General features: G+C 45.6%; 1 protein-coding gene across 2 annotated transcripts in view; it reads left to right on the top strand.

The window, feature by feature from the left end:
• ipo11 (importin 11) overlaps window positions 1-14,251 on the top strand; it is a 67,102-nt gene that overhangs the window by 40,048 nt on the left and 12,803 nt on the right. For both annotated transcript variants that reach the window (XM_035536173.2, XM_035536174.2), the window contains exons 23-29: window positions 6,392-6,471; window positions 6,564-6,644; window positions 9,226-9,321; window positions 9,422-9,535; window positions 9,753-9,874; window positions 12,407-12,502; window positions 13,345-13,429. In XM_035536173.2, coding sequence (XP_035392066.2) covers window positions 6,392-6,471; window positions 6,564-6,644; window positions 9,226-9,321; window positions 9,422-9,535; window positions 9,753-9,874; window positions 12,407-12,502; window positions 13,345-13,429 — 674 coding nt within the window. The remainder of the gene's footprint in view (window positions 1-6,391; window positions 6,472-6,563; window positions 6,645-9,225; window positions 9,322-9,421; window positions 9,536-9,752; window positions 9,875-12,406; window positions 12,503-13,344; window positions 13,430-14,251) is intronic.

Raw genomic sequence — 14,251 nt, 5'->3', positions numbered from 1 at the left:
TAGGCAAGTTTTCTAGTTTTCTAGGCAAGTCAATGGACAGGTTGAGGTTGTCCACTTCTCAGTGCACGTTAGGAGTACAGCAGGTGGGCGTGTTCGCAGCTACAGTGAGATTATTATGATAATGGCAGGAGTGTAAACGTAACTCGAGCTGATCACCCTCACGTGTCTACGTAGCCTTGCCGTGGTCCAGCTCCGAGGTTTCCGGCTCCAGGTCTTGGGCCACGCTGTCTTGCCCAGACTCTCATTCCCCCGCGGTGACGCACTGGATGCAGATTACATAGGGAGTTATGGAGCTGGTGGATGGCTCCAGGTGTGCTGGGAGAGCTGAAACTGTAGCACAGCGGAGCCTTATCTAATGAACCCTTCAGAACTTCAGAAATATCGGCCCTCTCTCACGTCCCTTAACGTTTGTTTGTATGATGAACGCTTCGGTCTGGTGGTTTGTGCGTTTGATGTATCTTTATATCTTGTTCTTCTGGAGCCCACAGTGTGACAGATGGTCACAGAGCTCCGAGGAGCAAGACAGGAACTGCAGCTTTGACTGGGCACTTCTGATTGGTGACTGATCTGTGTAAATGTGTCCTTGGGAAAGGCACTAACCCCTACTGCCCCAGACACCAACCCCCAACTTCTTCACACACTAAACCCCACTGCCCCAGGCATAAAGCACTACTGTTCTGGGTACTAACCCCATATCACTGCAGACGCAACCCCCCCCCCCCTTCCGGTTTCCACACGGGTGAAGTTAGACAGCACAACGACATCACATGTTAAACAGATGAATAAATATAACTTAACATTTAGACTTGTCAAAAGTGAAGAGCTTTTTAAAAAGTAATTTTCAAAGTAATGAACATGACAGAGGCCCTGGGAGAATATTGGATGTGTTGTTAGATGAACTCTATCTGATTACACAATGATCTGTTATCTTTCTTTTATATGAACTCTTATATTAAACGTGCGTATTCTCTGTTCAGGAGGGTTTGCCACATACAGGAGGTTCTGCCTCTTCTGGTGATGGGTAGTACTGCACCCTGTCTGCCTGCCTGCCAGTGAAGAGGGATGTGGCAGGTGGCACAGCACACTGGCGCTGGGCGTACACGCACGGAAAGGCTCTTTCTGATTCAGTGTTTGCAGGGGTTTAATGAAAGTCGGCTGGCAATTTTACCCATTTGTATATTCACGCTTTTGCGTATACACCCACCCCAACTCTCACACACACACACTTACGCACGCACACACACACACCCCCCAACACAGACAGACAGACACACACAGGCACGCACACACACACACACACACACACACCCCAACACACACTTAGACACGTACGCATACACACACCCCAACACAGACACACACACGCACACACTCAAACTCATGCACATGCACTCACACACACACAGATAGACCTGTCTAAAGAGAGACCTACCTGTGAGACCTCTCTGTCAGAAGTGAGACCTTAGATAACGAGCTAACAATATCTTAGATAAACAGCTAGTGATTACTTAGATGATGAGTTAACGATCAGTTAAATAACGAGCGAGTGATCACTTAGACAATGAGCAAGTGATCACTTGGGTAACGAGCTAACGATATCTTAGATAACAAGCGATAGCTTAGGTAATGAGCTAATGATCACTTAGATAACGAGCTAACTATGTCTTGGGTTACGAGTGCGTAATCACTTGGATAACGAGCTAATGATCACTTTAGCATTAATAAGATGCGTTTAGCGTGAGGGAGTAATATAGAGATAGATGGTGACTGCAGTGTATTAAACTTACTGGTAAACCCTGGACATGACATGGTTGGCGACACCTTTCTTGAATTATGTGGACCTCAAAACAGTCCTGTGCAATATCTGTTTAGTCAAGATAATCTCAGGAATCAGTAAAAAACCCTCTAATTTGCATATTACAGCCTACTTCAATATCAGCATTGCTTAGGCCAGTATTTCCACAATTTACAAACAGTAAATGGTGCAGTCTTGGAGTGTAACGAGATGAGTGGCTATCAGGTGTCCAGGCCGGCTGCAGTTAGACGGTGTGTAATCAGAACACTGAACATATTTGATCACCTGGGAAATCATTAAGAACTTTGGAGACCAAAGTGCTTCCTGCCTAACTAGACACTAAGAAGAGTGGCCCAGTGACACCAGCACGCCGTTGGTGTTGGCCCCCACGGTGCTGGGGACACGCCCCTGCTTGACATTGGGAAATGTTCACACTCCACTTAATGGTCATTTCAGAAATTAGACAAACACCTCTGTTGGTTATAGTGTAGCTTCATTACACAAACACCTCTGTTGGTTATAGTGTAGCTTCATTACACAAACACCTCTGTTGGTTATAGTGTAGCTTCATTACACAAACACCTCTGTTGGTTATAGTGTAGCTTCATTAGACAAACACCTCTGTTGGTTATAGTGTAGCTTCATTACACAAACACCTCTGTTGGTTATAGTGTAGCTTCATTACACAAACACCTCTGTTGGTTATAGTGTAGCTTCATTAGACAAACACCTCTGTTGGTTATAGTGTAGCTTCATTAGACAAACACCTTTGTTGGTTATAGTGTAGCTTCATTACACAAACACCTCTGTTGGTTATAGTGTAGCTTCATTACACAAACACCTCTGTTGGTTATAGTGTAGCTTCATTACACAAACACCTCTGTTGGTTATAGTGTAGCTTCATTAGACAAACACCTCTGTTGGTTATGGTGTAGCTTCATTAGACAAACACCTCTGTTGGTTATAGTGTAGCTTCATTACACAAACACCTCTGTTGGTTATAGTGTAGCTTCATTAGACAAACACCTTTGTTGGTTATAGTGTAGCTTCATTACACAAACACCTCTGTTGGTTATAGTGTAGCTTCATTAGACAAACACCTCTGTTGGTTATAGTGTAGCTTCATTACACAAACACCTCTGTTGGTTATAGTGTAGCTTCATTAGACAAACACCTCTGTTGGTTATAGTGTAGCTTCATTACACAAACACCTCTGTTGGTTATAGTGTAGCTTCATTACACAAACACCTCTGTTGGTTATAGTGTAGCTTCATTAGACAAACACCTCTGTTGGTTATAGTGTAGCTTCATTAGACAAACACCTCTGTTGGTTATAGTGTAGCTTCATTACACAAACACCTCTGTTGGTTATAGTGTAGCTTCATTACACAAACACCTCTGTTGGTTATAGTGTAGCTTCATTACACAAACACCTCTGTTGGTTATAGTGTAGCTTCATTACACAAACACTTCAGTTGGTTATAGTGTAACTTCATTAGACTGCTAGTGTCGTGTGCTCCAGCTGAAATGGCCATTGCAGTGCTGTGCCCTTTAACCCCCCGGTCCTCCCTGTGGTCCGGACTCTGTGGGTGTGTGAGAGGGTCGCTATCTTATGAAGTTAATTCTTGGGAATTTTCATTATTTGTGTTTCTTATTGAAGGTATCCAGCGGAGAATTAGACAGCTAATATTGAAACAGTCTTAATCAGGAACTTTGTTCTGTTTAATTTACAGTGTAGTGTTTGATCAGACACAGTTTGTCATAACTAAATTCTAGTTAATCTGCAGTTACTTATTGTAAAGAAAATCAGTGTTCTTCAACACCTCCTATAATGTGTTGCTGTAATGAATCCTCCATGTTTCTCACTGGACTTTAAAACTTGTGTTTGCATGCTTTACATCATTTTCAGTAAGTAACTTACCCCAAATGTAATGATTAGCCAAGATGTGCAGGGTGTCCATATTTTCAGTTTGTGTCTGGAGCTTTGAGGCTAACGTACCTGACGAGAATGGAAGGCATTTATGCACCAGTCAGCACAGAGCAACACACACACTCAGCACATCACACACTTGGCCCAAACTGCTTCAGGTTGTTTAATGATCTCAAACTATGCTGAGTTGTTAAATCTTAAAGTTGAGTGAAAGTTATATTGCGTAATATAGACATGCACAATACATCTGCAGCTAATGTATTATTTTCTAATAAGATAATTTTAATTTTAATCATTATTTTGATATTGTAATTTTGGCTGATAATTACTTGATATAAAGATTATCGTTTATATGTAGATTATAGTTTTGATTTGTTTTAAAATATGTAAAGGTGAAATGACCATTAATTAGTATCACAAGAAGGTGCAAATGATTGTATTAGCCCAAACATTCAGTATCTGTGCCTCTCAATGCAGTACATGTACCTGTAACTGTAGTGCCTACATATACCTGTAACTGTAGTGCCTACATGTACCTGTAACTGCAGTGCCTACATGTACCCGTAACTGCAGTGCCTACATGTACCCGTAACTGCAGTGCCTACATGTACCCGTAACTGCAGTGCCTACATGTACCCGTAACTGCAGTGCCTGCATGTACCTGTAACTGTAGTGCCTACATATACCTGTCACCCACAGAGTTTTCCCAGAATGTTCCTGTGCACTGTTCCTATGATGAATTACCGTAGTGAGGTGCTGTGTGTGGTGTGTTGCTACTTTAAGTCCAGCATTCATCTGGCATGGAAATTTTCATCTGAACTTCTGCTTGGTCGTTTTGAGAAATTCTTCCAAAACAAATGTGGCAGGAGTGTTTGCCACTGGTCTTAAGAAGAGCTGTTCACAGTGTGAGTGGAAGCAGGCTTGTGTTCTGAAGTGGCCCTTGGAGGACGTGTGGATTCATCAGCTCCCATCTCTGCAGAGGCCTCCTTCTCTTGCTGATGTTCTCGGACAGTCTGCATGCTTCGTTAAGTTTGCCCTCTCAGGCTTTCGAGAGAGTGTGTGAGTACGTGTGTGTGTTTGGAGAATGGATTGTCTCTGTGTTGGCTTGGAGCCCATCTGAACATGCACACTCTCAGCGCTACATTTTCTCCCAGCCTGCCTCGGTCTTCTCTGGAATACCAGGGGACAGTAACTCTAATTACAGGCTGACAGCTCAATATTCACATATTCAGAATTTGCATTTCAGACCTTTATAGACTGCATGAGTTATCGTACTCTAGCCAAAGTGTTGGTAGAATGGGCTTTAAAAACATTCTGACTTTGAATTTTAATACACCAACATTGCCAGTTTAGGCGTAACTTGCACATGCTTCAAAGCGATTGAGGAACCTTTAAACAGATTTTCTGTTGTTTCTCTCACAAGCGTTTGCATGTGTTTTGTTGAGAGCGTGGTGGTTTTGTAAAGATGTGCTTGTTCTGTAGGGTGATGCAGAGGTCCCAGGTAATAATTCCTCATCCTCACTCCACTGCTCATGACTGTTTTTACACAACATTGCTGTCTATGGTTAAGTTTTCAAAGTCAAACTATGACTTCCTTTAAAAAATAAATAAATAAGTTTGTGCTACATAATGTTTTGTCAGCACTTGGCGAGGGTGCTGAGATGGTACTGATTACTGTCAGCCCTACAGGGTCAGTGCTGGCGGCTGTACTGTATTGTTATTGTTAGCTGAGACTGTTGGTGCTTTTTAACAAACATAAAGTTAAGGTGGAGGTTTTAAGTAAAGAGGCCTGAGGGAGTGTCTGTGGAGTAGCATCAGGCGCTTTACCACACACCCCTCAGAGCTGGCTGACCCCTGACCCTGACCCTAACCTCAACCCCTAGAGCGGGGTTCACACGTGTGCTCCAGGCATGTCAGCTGTCTTGTGTCTGACATGGGTAAGCAGTAGAGAACGTTTATTTTTTGTGCCACCTCAAGGCATCAAGCCACTCACACTTTGATTCTTTTTGTTGAACTGAAAGTTTGACTCTTTTGTTGTTGTTGTTTTGTACTTTGGCTGCTTTGAGTTTGAGGGCTACACAAGAGTCTTCTGAGTCCACTAACTCACCTAATCAGCAGGAATATGTAAATGAGCCTGTAGATTACATTGTGTGATGGCTTCAATCCCCCTCCCCCACCCAGGTGCAGGTGAAACAGGTCACACATCACAGTTTAGCAGTTCAACACTCCCAAGTTCGGCTAATCTAGTGACAAACACACACTGGCATAAACACACACCGTCTCACACTAACACACACACACAAACACTCACACAGAGACATGCGCTCACACACAGAAACATGCGCTCAACACATACACACACAGACATGCATACACAAACACACTCGCACATAGAGACATGCGCTCGCTCTCTCTCTCTCGCTCTCTCTCTCTCTCTCTCTCTCTCTCTCTCTCTCTCTCTCTCTCTCTCTCTCTCACTCACACACACACACACACAGCCAGAATCTACCCATAAGCTTTAGCTGTTTCAGGCTTTCTCTGGGACCAGTCTGTGGGGTCTGGACATGTGAGTTTAAACTGGGTCACACACCTCCCCTGCACCGTGTCCATCTCTCTGAGAGTCTTCTCAAATCTCTCTTATTTTGTTTTCTTCTCTCATCTGTCAGAGCTCAGCTCCGAGAATGTGAAGACATGTTTCCAGATCATCAGTGCCTACATATACCTGTCAGCCACCGAGTTTTTACAGGTGAGGAAAAAAACACCCAGCTGCTCATCAGACTGGTGCAGAACCACCCATCTGGGCTAATCTGGGATAATCCAACACTGCTCTCTCCTCAGAATTATGCTGAAGCTCTCTGCAGATCCTTCTGTGATCTCCTGAAAGACATCACCATGGAGGGCCAAGTCCAAGTGCTCAAGGTACAGTCACATCTTGTGCTTGTGAGGATAGTCTGATCTACGGTGTCTGACCTATACTGTCTGATCTACAGTGTCCAAGCTACAAAATCTGATCTATGGTGTCTTAACTGTGTTGTCTGATCTATGATGTCTGATCTATGTTAATTGTTCTATGTTGTCTGATCTATGCTGTGTTAACTGGTATCTGATCTATGGTGTCTGATCTATGCTGTTTTATCTGTGGTCTCTCATCTATGCTGTGCCTGATCTATGCTATGTGTGATCTATGCTCTGTTTACGGTGTCTGATTTACGGTGTCTGATCTATGCTGTGTTAACAATGATGTCTGATCTTCGGTGTCTGATCTATGCTGTGCTAACTGTGGTGTCTGATCTTCGGTGTCTGATCTATGCTGTGCTAACTGGTGTCTGATCTTCGGTGTCTGATCTATGCTGTGCTAACTGTGGTGTCTGATCTATGCTGTGCTAACTGTGGTGTCTGATCTACGGTGTCTGATCTATGCTGTGCTAATTGTGTTGTCTGATCTACGCTGTGTTAACTCTGGTGTCTGATCTACGGTGTCTGATCTATGCTGTTAGTCACCGTTAGTCTATGCTGCTGCAAAATCACCAGCTTCAGTGCTACAAAAATGACATGAAAGTATCTTCCTCCACTCTTATATCACTCCATCTACATCTCTATCATTCATTCTCTCTCTCCCTCGCTGTCTCGCTCTCTCTCTATTCCCAGCACTCTTCATCTCCATACATTATTTCCTCTTCCTCTGCTGCTGATAAAATGTCTCTCTTACCAAACACCCGCGCGTGTGTGTGTGTGTGTGTGTGTGTGTGTGTGTGTGTGTGCGCGCGCGCGCGCGCGCGCGCGCGTTGTACGTGTATACTTACAGACCCAGCAGTAAGCGATTCTGTGTGTGTGTGCTCTACTGAGGCTGCTCAGACTTCAGCCATGCAGCTGCTCCTGTTGTGTTGAACAGATGATTGTGGTAGCGGCGTGTCCGATTACAGAATAAGACCTGTGTGCATGCGTGTGTGTGTGTGTGTCCCTGCTGGAGTGAGACACAGAGCAGTCTGTCCTAGCACTGGGTGGACCTGAACCAGAACCAGAGTAGCTGAGCTGGTTCTTTCCTGAACCCACAGCTGTCACGGTTTCCAGTACAGGGAAACTGACCCGCACCTGTGAGAGGGTGCGGGTTCCAGTGTGGAGACTCCGCCCACTGCCCTGAAGGCTACGTCAGCTTCTATATTACACTCCATCAGGTCCTCCATCAGGTCATCACCCTGAAGGAGCTCTAGAGCTTTGTCTCTCTAGTGTCAATCGTGTGTGTGTGTGTGTGTGTGTGTGTGTGTGTGTGTGTGTGTGTGTGTGTGTGTGCACGTGTGTATGTGCGCGTGTGTGGAAAGGTGATTGACCCGGATAGGTTTTGTTTGTTGACAAACCGCTAAATGAGAACTGAAGAACCATCTCTGAAGTCACGCCAGGGCCGTCTGAGCATCCAAACAACCACTTCATATGAGCTCAGCGTTCACTCCCAAACCGCACTGATCCTCAAAACAACAAACACTCACTGGACGCGTTCCTGCTGGACGAGACACACAGGAACAGCAGGAGGACAGCATCCACACTCCCGATCACGTCCCTGCGTCTCCCCGAGATTCATAACACCACAGGCCTGATCTGAATAATTCACATTATTTTGTTGCTCCTTTGAGAAATTGTGAAGTTGTTTGAACAGAACTTATCCGGTCAGTGAGCGGGAGTCCAGTGTGAGGTAAAGCCAGATTTCCCACGAGACCCCTGGACGAGTGAAAACACACCTTCTACTGTCTGGGCTGTAGTATTAATGTTGAAGTATTAACCACAGTAAGTAACACACAGAGGAGTGGAGCTGAGTCAGGGTAGAGTGGTGCAGCGTGACTGATCACTGATCAGGAACAGCCAGGCCCCCAGGGGCCAGCCAGGAACAGTTTATTATCAACGGGCATCTGATCCACACATATTTCAGCTCTAAACAACCGTTTCTATGGAGGTTTTTATTTATGTTAGTGATTTGTTCTGGCTTGCGTGGTCTTCTCTGTGTAGAAGGATCAAAGCCCAGGTTGTGTTGCGCGGTGAAGTCCCCTGCCTTTGGCTTGAGTGCTGAACACATTAATCTGCTGGTCAGCTCGGCTGCCTGAATACTGAAAACTGAAAAACACGTTTGCTTTGGGCTGTTTGCAGTGAGGTGTGGAACACACACACATGCCGTTCAGACGTCTAACACGCAGCGAGGTGTATAACGAACACACGCGCTGTTCAAACATCTAATTAAATATGCGCGGATGGACGGGGTGGGGGTACAGTGTTAGCGGTGGTGTGTTCTGTTTTAACTGAATAATTAGAGATCATTTGAAAGAGGCAATTCTCCATAAATGGGTCCATGACTACATCCTGAGAGTGTGATGCGGTCCTGAGTGCTGTGCTGGAATGTTGTGTTTCCTGAGTAAATGGCATTTGCCCCTTTTTACGGCAGGACCACGGTGGCTCTGCCCAGCTGTGGTGTGTGACACACACTCAGTGGGCTGTGTGTCTGTTCCTCCTGTAGGTGGTGGAGGTCGCCGTCAAGGTCAGTCCCGTGCTGGCCTCTCAAACCTTCCAGCCCCTGTTCCCCCTCGTGTTCCGGGGCGTTCTGGACGGAGAGGTGAGCGCCCAGTCCCCAACGCACTGGACACCAGGACATTTCAGCCGTCTCTCTCTCACACTGTGTGTGTGTGCGTGCATGTGTGTGTGTGTGTGTGTAGAGGTATCCCGTGGTGATGTCCACGTACCTGGGTGTGGTTGGTCGGGTGCTCCTGCAGAACTCCTGCTTCTTCAGAACCTTCCTAATGCAGATGGCCATGGAGTTAAACCAGGAGGTGATGACACACACACACACACACACACACACACACACACACACACACATATATATCTATATCGTCCTGTAGATTGTAGGTGGGGGGGGGGGGGGTTCATGTGTGTGGTGGGTGTGTCTCTGGGGCAGTAGGGTTCACACTACTGACACTTAGTGAGGGGTGTGTGTCGTGATCTCATGGATGGAGCATTTGTGGACTGGTTCCTGTGGTTTCCTAGGTGGACCATCTCTTGGGCAGCATGATTGAGATGTGGGTGGACCGCATGGACAACATCACTCAGCCGGAGAGACGCAAACTGTCGTCCTTGGCGCTGCTGTCTCTGCTCCCCTCAGACAGCAGGTGAGTTCAGCGGGGAACGTCCCACAGGTTCTGACCCGCCACTTCAAAGCAGGAACCCACAAGGCTAATCACAGACCCCTAAGCCCTTAATCACAGACCCCTAAGCCCTTAATCACAGACCCCTAAGCCCTTAATCACAGACCCCTAAGGCCTTAATCACAGACCCCTAAACCCTTAATCACAGACCCATAACCTCCTAATCACAGAACCCTAATCCCATAATCACAGAACCCTAACCCCTTAATCACAGACCCCTAACCCCCTAAAAACAGAACTCTGCCTAGGAATGTGCTGGACTTCTAACACTAATGTGAATTTTGACTGAATTCTAGTCATTATCTTTTTATTTGTTTATCTTGCTGAGCGTGTAATTAGCATGTGAGCTGTGAGCGGTGTATTACCTTGGCCAGGTGCGTTTATGGCTGTAATTCCCTGTGCGGGTAGGTGAGAGTGGTTTGGCACAGGTGCAAGGTGATCTGACGTGACTACTTGCCGCCCCATGACAGCTCTGTGCTTATGCAACAGGCGTCAGTACTGCACGCCCCACTGGACATATAGCCAAAGACCTGCCACAGGAGGTGATGTAATCTCCCACTAACGGCTGCGTGAAGCATGAGGGCATATATAGCTCAGTGCCTTCGCTTTCTCCCAGAAAGGCAAAACCCCTCTGGAATGCTGATTGGCTGTCAGGGACGCTGTTATTAAGATGATTTAAATGTTATTGCATGACATAAAGCAGCAGGAAACCCCGTGACCTCTGGGTAATGACTATAGTGTTACATAATGCAGCTTTTCACCATAATAAGCACTGACTTTGAATGTGTGTTATCCGTTTGGGGAGCTGAGAGTTTAAAAGTGACCCAGGCGCTTATATAACTTGCCTGGGACCTCTGTCGATTTTCCATAAAGTGCCAGAACGCTTTGGCTGTCTTCTGATGGACTGTGTCCTGCTCCAGACCTGCTGGAGGAAACCAGTAATGCTGGCATTCAGAAACTTGGCTCTGCATGTCCTGCAACCCTGCAGGACGGCGGTTATGGGTACAGACATCTCTCCACAACCTGGGAGGAGCCTGAGACAACCCCCTGTCCTGGCCATGTCTGTGATGAGAGATCTCTGGTCTGGTGAGCTCTGTGTCTCCCTGGCCCTGTGCATCTCTTCTCCTGTGGACAGTCTGTCTGGCGGCTCTGTTTTCTGCAGAGAAGCAGGGGAAGCAGTCCTGCATGCCGGTGAGGCTGACGGGTCCTGCACAGCCTGCGTCCCTCAGCCAAGGGCTGCGCTAGAGGGCGTGTCTGTGTGTGATGGGGGGTCATGGCTCCAGATCCCAGCAGGACGTGCTCATCTTTCCCTGCGTGTGTCTCTAAAACGGTTCCCTGTAGTTCTGTTAAGCACACATCTGTGTCCACATCTGTAAAATATAGCACACCCTTAAACTGGAGCACATGCACGTAAAATGTATAAAATATAGCCCATATATAGCCACACGCATTTCATATAGAACATAATCTGTGTAATACAAAATGTCTGTGAAATATAAACATCTATGAAATTTTGCATATCTACTAACTTTAGCAAATCTGTAAAAGGTGGTACACATGAAATGCATCTTATCACACAGTAAGTACAGTGGTGCAGGGTAGTACCATGTATAGTACACGTGCAGTGCACATGCAGTACACGTGTAGTCCTATGTAAGGTCATCGCTCCTCTGTGTGAGGGGCCCTCTATGTGAGGTCACAGCACCTCTGTTTGAGGTCATCGCTCCTCTGTGTGAGGTCAGCGCTTCTCTGTGAGGTCACTGCACCCCTGTGTCAGGTGACTGAGCTGGGAAATGTATAGATGTAATGATGTGTAAAGTTATCTTATGCTGGTCTCTGGTTTGGTCTCATATGGACCTTTTGGTCACGTCTGGGGGAAATGATAAGAAATCTTTAATAAGATGTCTCTTTGATGAGTTACCATAGTAACCACAGTAACAGAGGCAGCGCTCACCCTTATATATCAGCAGATTGAGATAAGGCTGGTATTGTGCTCCAGAATAGTATTAAAGTGGTGTGCATTATTGCGTCCGTGGTGGAGGAGCAGAGTGTGATGGATGATGGAAGATTTGGGGCTTATTTGAGTTCTGTGGCGTGCAGCTGCAGCTCAGGCCATCAACACCATACTCTCAGGCCTCCAGCATGGGGCCACTACCGGGATAAACTGTCCAGGATGTCCTCAATATTACTACATCTAACCAGTTACAAACATTGAGAGATGATTACTATTATTATTATTATTAAATTGTTTAGTGAAATATCATTTTGTGCACCATCTGTTGTTTTACCTGTTATGAACAGCCGTCACATTCACTGCATGGTTTTGTGTGTGTGTGTGCATATGCAATCTGTTTTGTTTTGGGGTTTTTTTTGTTTTTCCTTCATCAAGTGGTCTTCTGAAGGTGTTTATAGAGAGACCTGAACAGTCCACACTGTAAAGACCGTGTGTGAGACGTGTGTGTGCGAATGCCGCTAACACCAGCCTTCTTTCCTCAGTGTGGTTCAAGACAAGTTCTGTGGAATCATTAACATATCTGTGGAGGCCCTGCATGATGTGATGACTGAGGACCGAGAGACAGGAACCTTAAAAGAGTAAGTCCGTCTGACTACTGTCCCTGGAACACACACACACCGACATGACAGCATGTTCGTCTCAGTCACGTTTAAACACCAGTAGTTTAGAGTTCTCAGGGTCTGTGTGGAGGGAATGCTTGGGACGAAGAAGTATTGGTAAACATTCCTGTCTAGACCCAATGACCTCTAGCATGTTGAATAATTCATTTTGTGTTTTGCAGATGTCAGTGGTTTTTGGATGCTAGTTTTTATGTCAATGTAAACTTGAGATGTCATAATGTGGCATAAAGGGCTGAACACAGGGATGATGAGTGTCACTGCACATTAGAGAGACCTTACATCTATAACCAAAGCCCTTACATCTATAACCAAAGCCCTTACATCTATAACCAAAGCCCATACATCTATAACCAAAGCCCTTACATCTATAACCAAACACCTTACATCTATAACCAAACACCTTACATCTATAACCAAAGCCCTTACATCTATAACCAAACACCTTACATCTATAACCAAAACCCATACATCTATAACCAAACACCTTACATCTATAACCAAAGCCCAGGGGGATGTGAGGAGGCTGCTGAGATGTGACGTTGATCAGTCTGACACAGCTGACGGATGCGGACTGTAGCTTATGTCATATGTTGGTGGCTGTTGTGTGCAGCAGAAGTTCTCTGAGGCTGGAAAATGAAGAATAACAGTTTATCTCCTTTTGATATTCTCTCATCCCACACCCTTTCTCTCTCTCTCTCTCTCCCCCCCCCCTCTCTCTCTGTCTGTCCCTCTCTCTCTCTCTCTCTCTCTCTCTCTCTCTCTCTCCCTCCATCTCTCTGTCCCCTGTCTCACTTTCTCAGTTGTATGCTCATGAATCACTTGGAGGAGCCCAAGTTATCTGATGATGAAGAACCTCCAACAGAACAGGACAAGAGGAGGAAACTGGTGAGTGACACGCATGGGGTCAGAGGTCATAGGTTACACAGCCTTAATGATGATGGTTGAGTGTGGAGTCAGAGGTCATAGGGTTACAAGCCCTTAATGATGATGGTTGAGTGTGGGGTCAGAGGTCATAGGGTTACAAGCCCTTAAAGATGATGGTTGAGTGTGAAGTCAGAGGTCATAGGGTTACGTGCTAATATTGATGATATAGAGCATGGGGTCAGAGGTTATAGGGTTACATGCTTTTAATGATGTTGCGCATGGGGTAAGGGGTTATAGGGTTACACATTCTTAACAATGATGGCATCACAGGCTTAAAACCCAATATTAGATCATCAGTAAACACACACATATTGTGGATATACACACACATGCCACAGTCACACATTTATGTTGGCTGATCAGAGTCACTTTGTGGGGTCACTGTGTGGGATCAGTGTGAGCATCTGTGTTTACAGTGTTCCAGATCTGAAATAATTAACAGTGTCAGCTGCAATGAACAGAGCTGTCATAGCTGTCAGTTCAAAGTGATGCTGCACAAGTAATCCTAGTTAACCCCATGGAAAGAAATGTTTTTTTTGCAGTATGAGTGATCTTCAGGAACTTTGAGACAGTTCGTAAACCCTAAACAGACATCAGAGCTGGGTGTGTTTGTCTCTGTGTTTTATAGAGTGGCAGGGCTGGGTGGGTTTGTCTGTGTTTTATCAGAGTGGCAGCGCTGGGTGGGTTTGTCTGTGTTTTATCAGAGTGGCAGGGCTGGGTGGGTTTGTCTGTGTTTTATCAGAGTGGCAGCACTGGGTGGGTTTGTCTGTGTTTTATTTTGTG

The sequence above is a fragment of the Electrophorus electricus genome, chromosome 20 (assembly GCF_041902795.1).
Source record: "Electrophorus electricus isolate QZ-2024a chromosome 20, ASM4190279v1, whole genome shotgun sequence".
In the NCBI taxonomy this organism is placed as follows: domain Eukaryota; kingdom Metazoa; phylum Chordata; class Actinopteri; order Gymnotiformes; family Gymnotidae; genus Electrophorus; species Electrophorus electricus.
The sequence above is the reverse complement of the archived record's forward strand: the minus strand, read 5'-3'. Positions and strand labels throughout refer to the sequence as shown.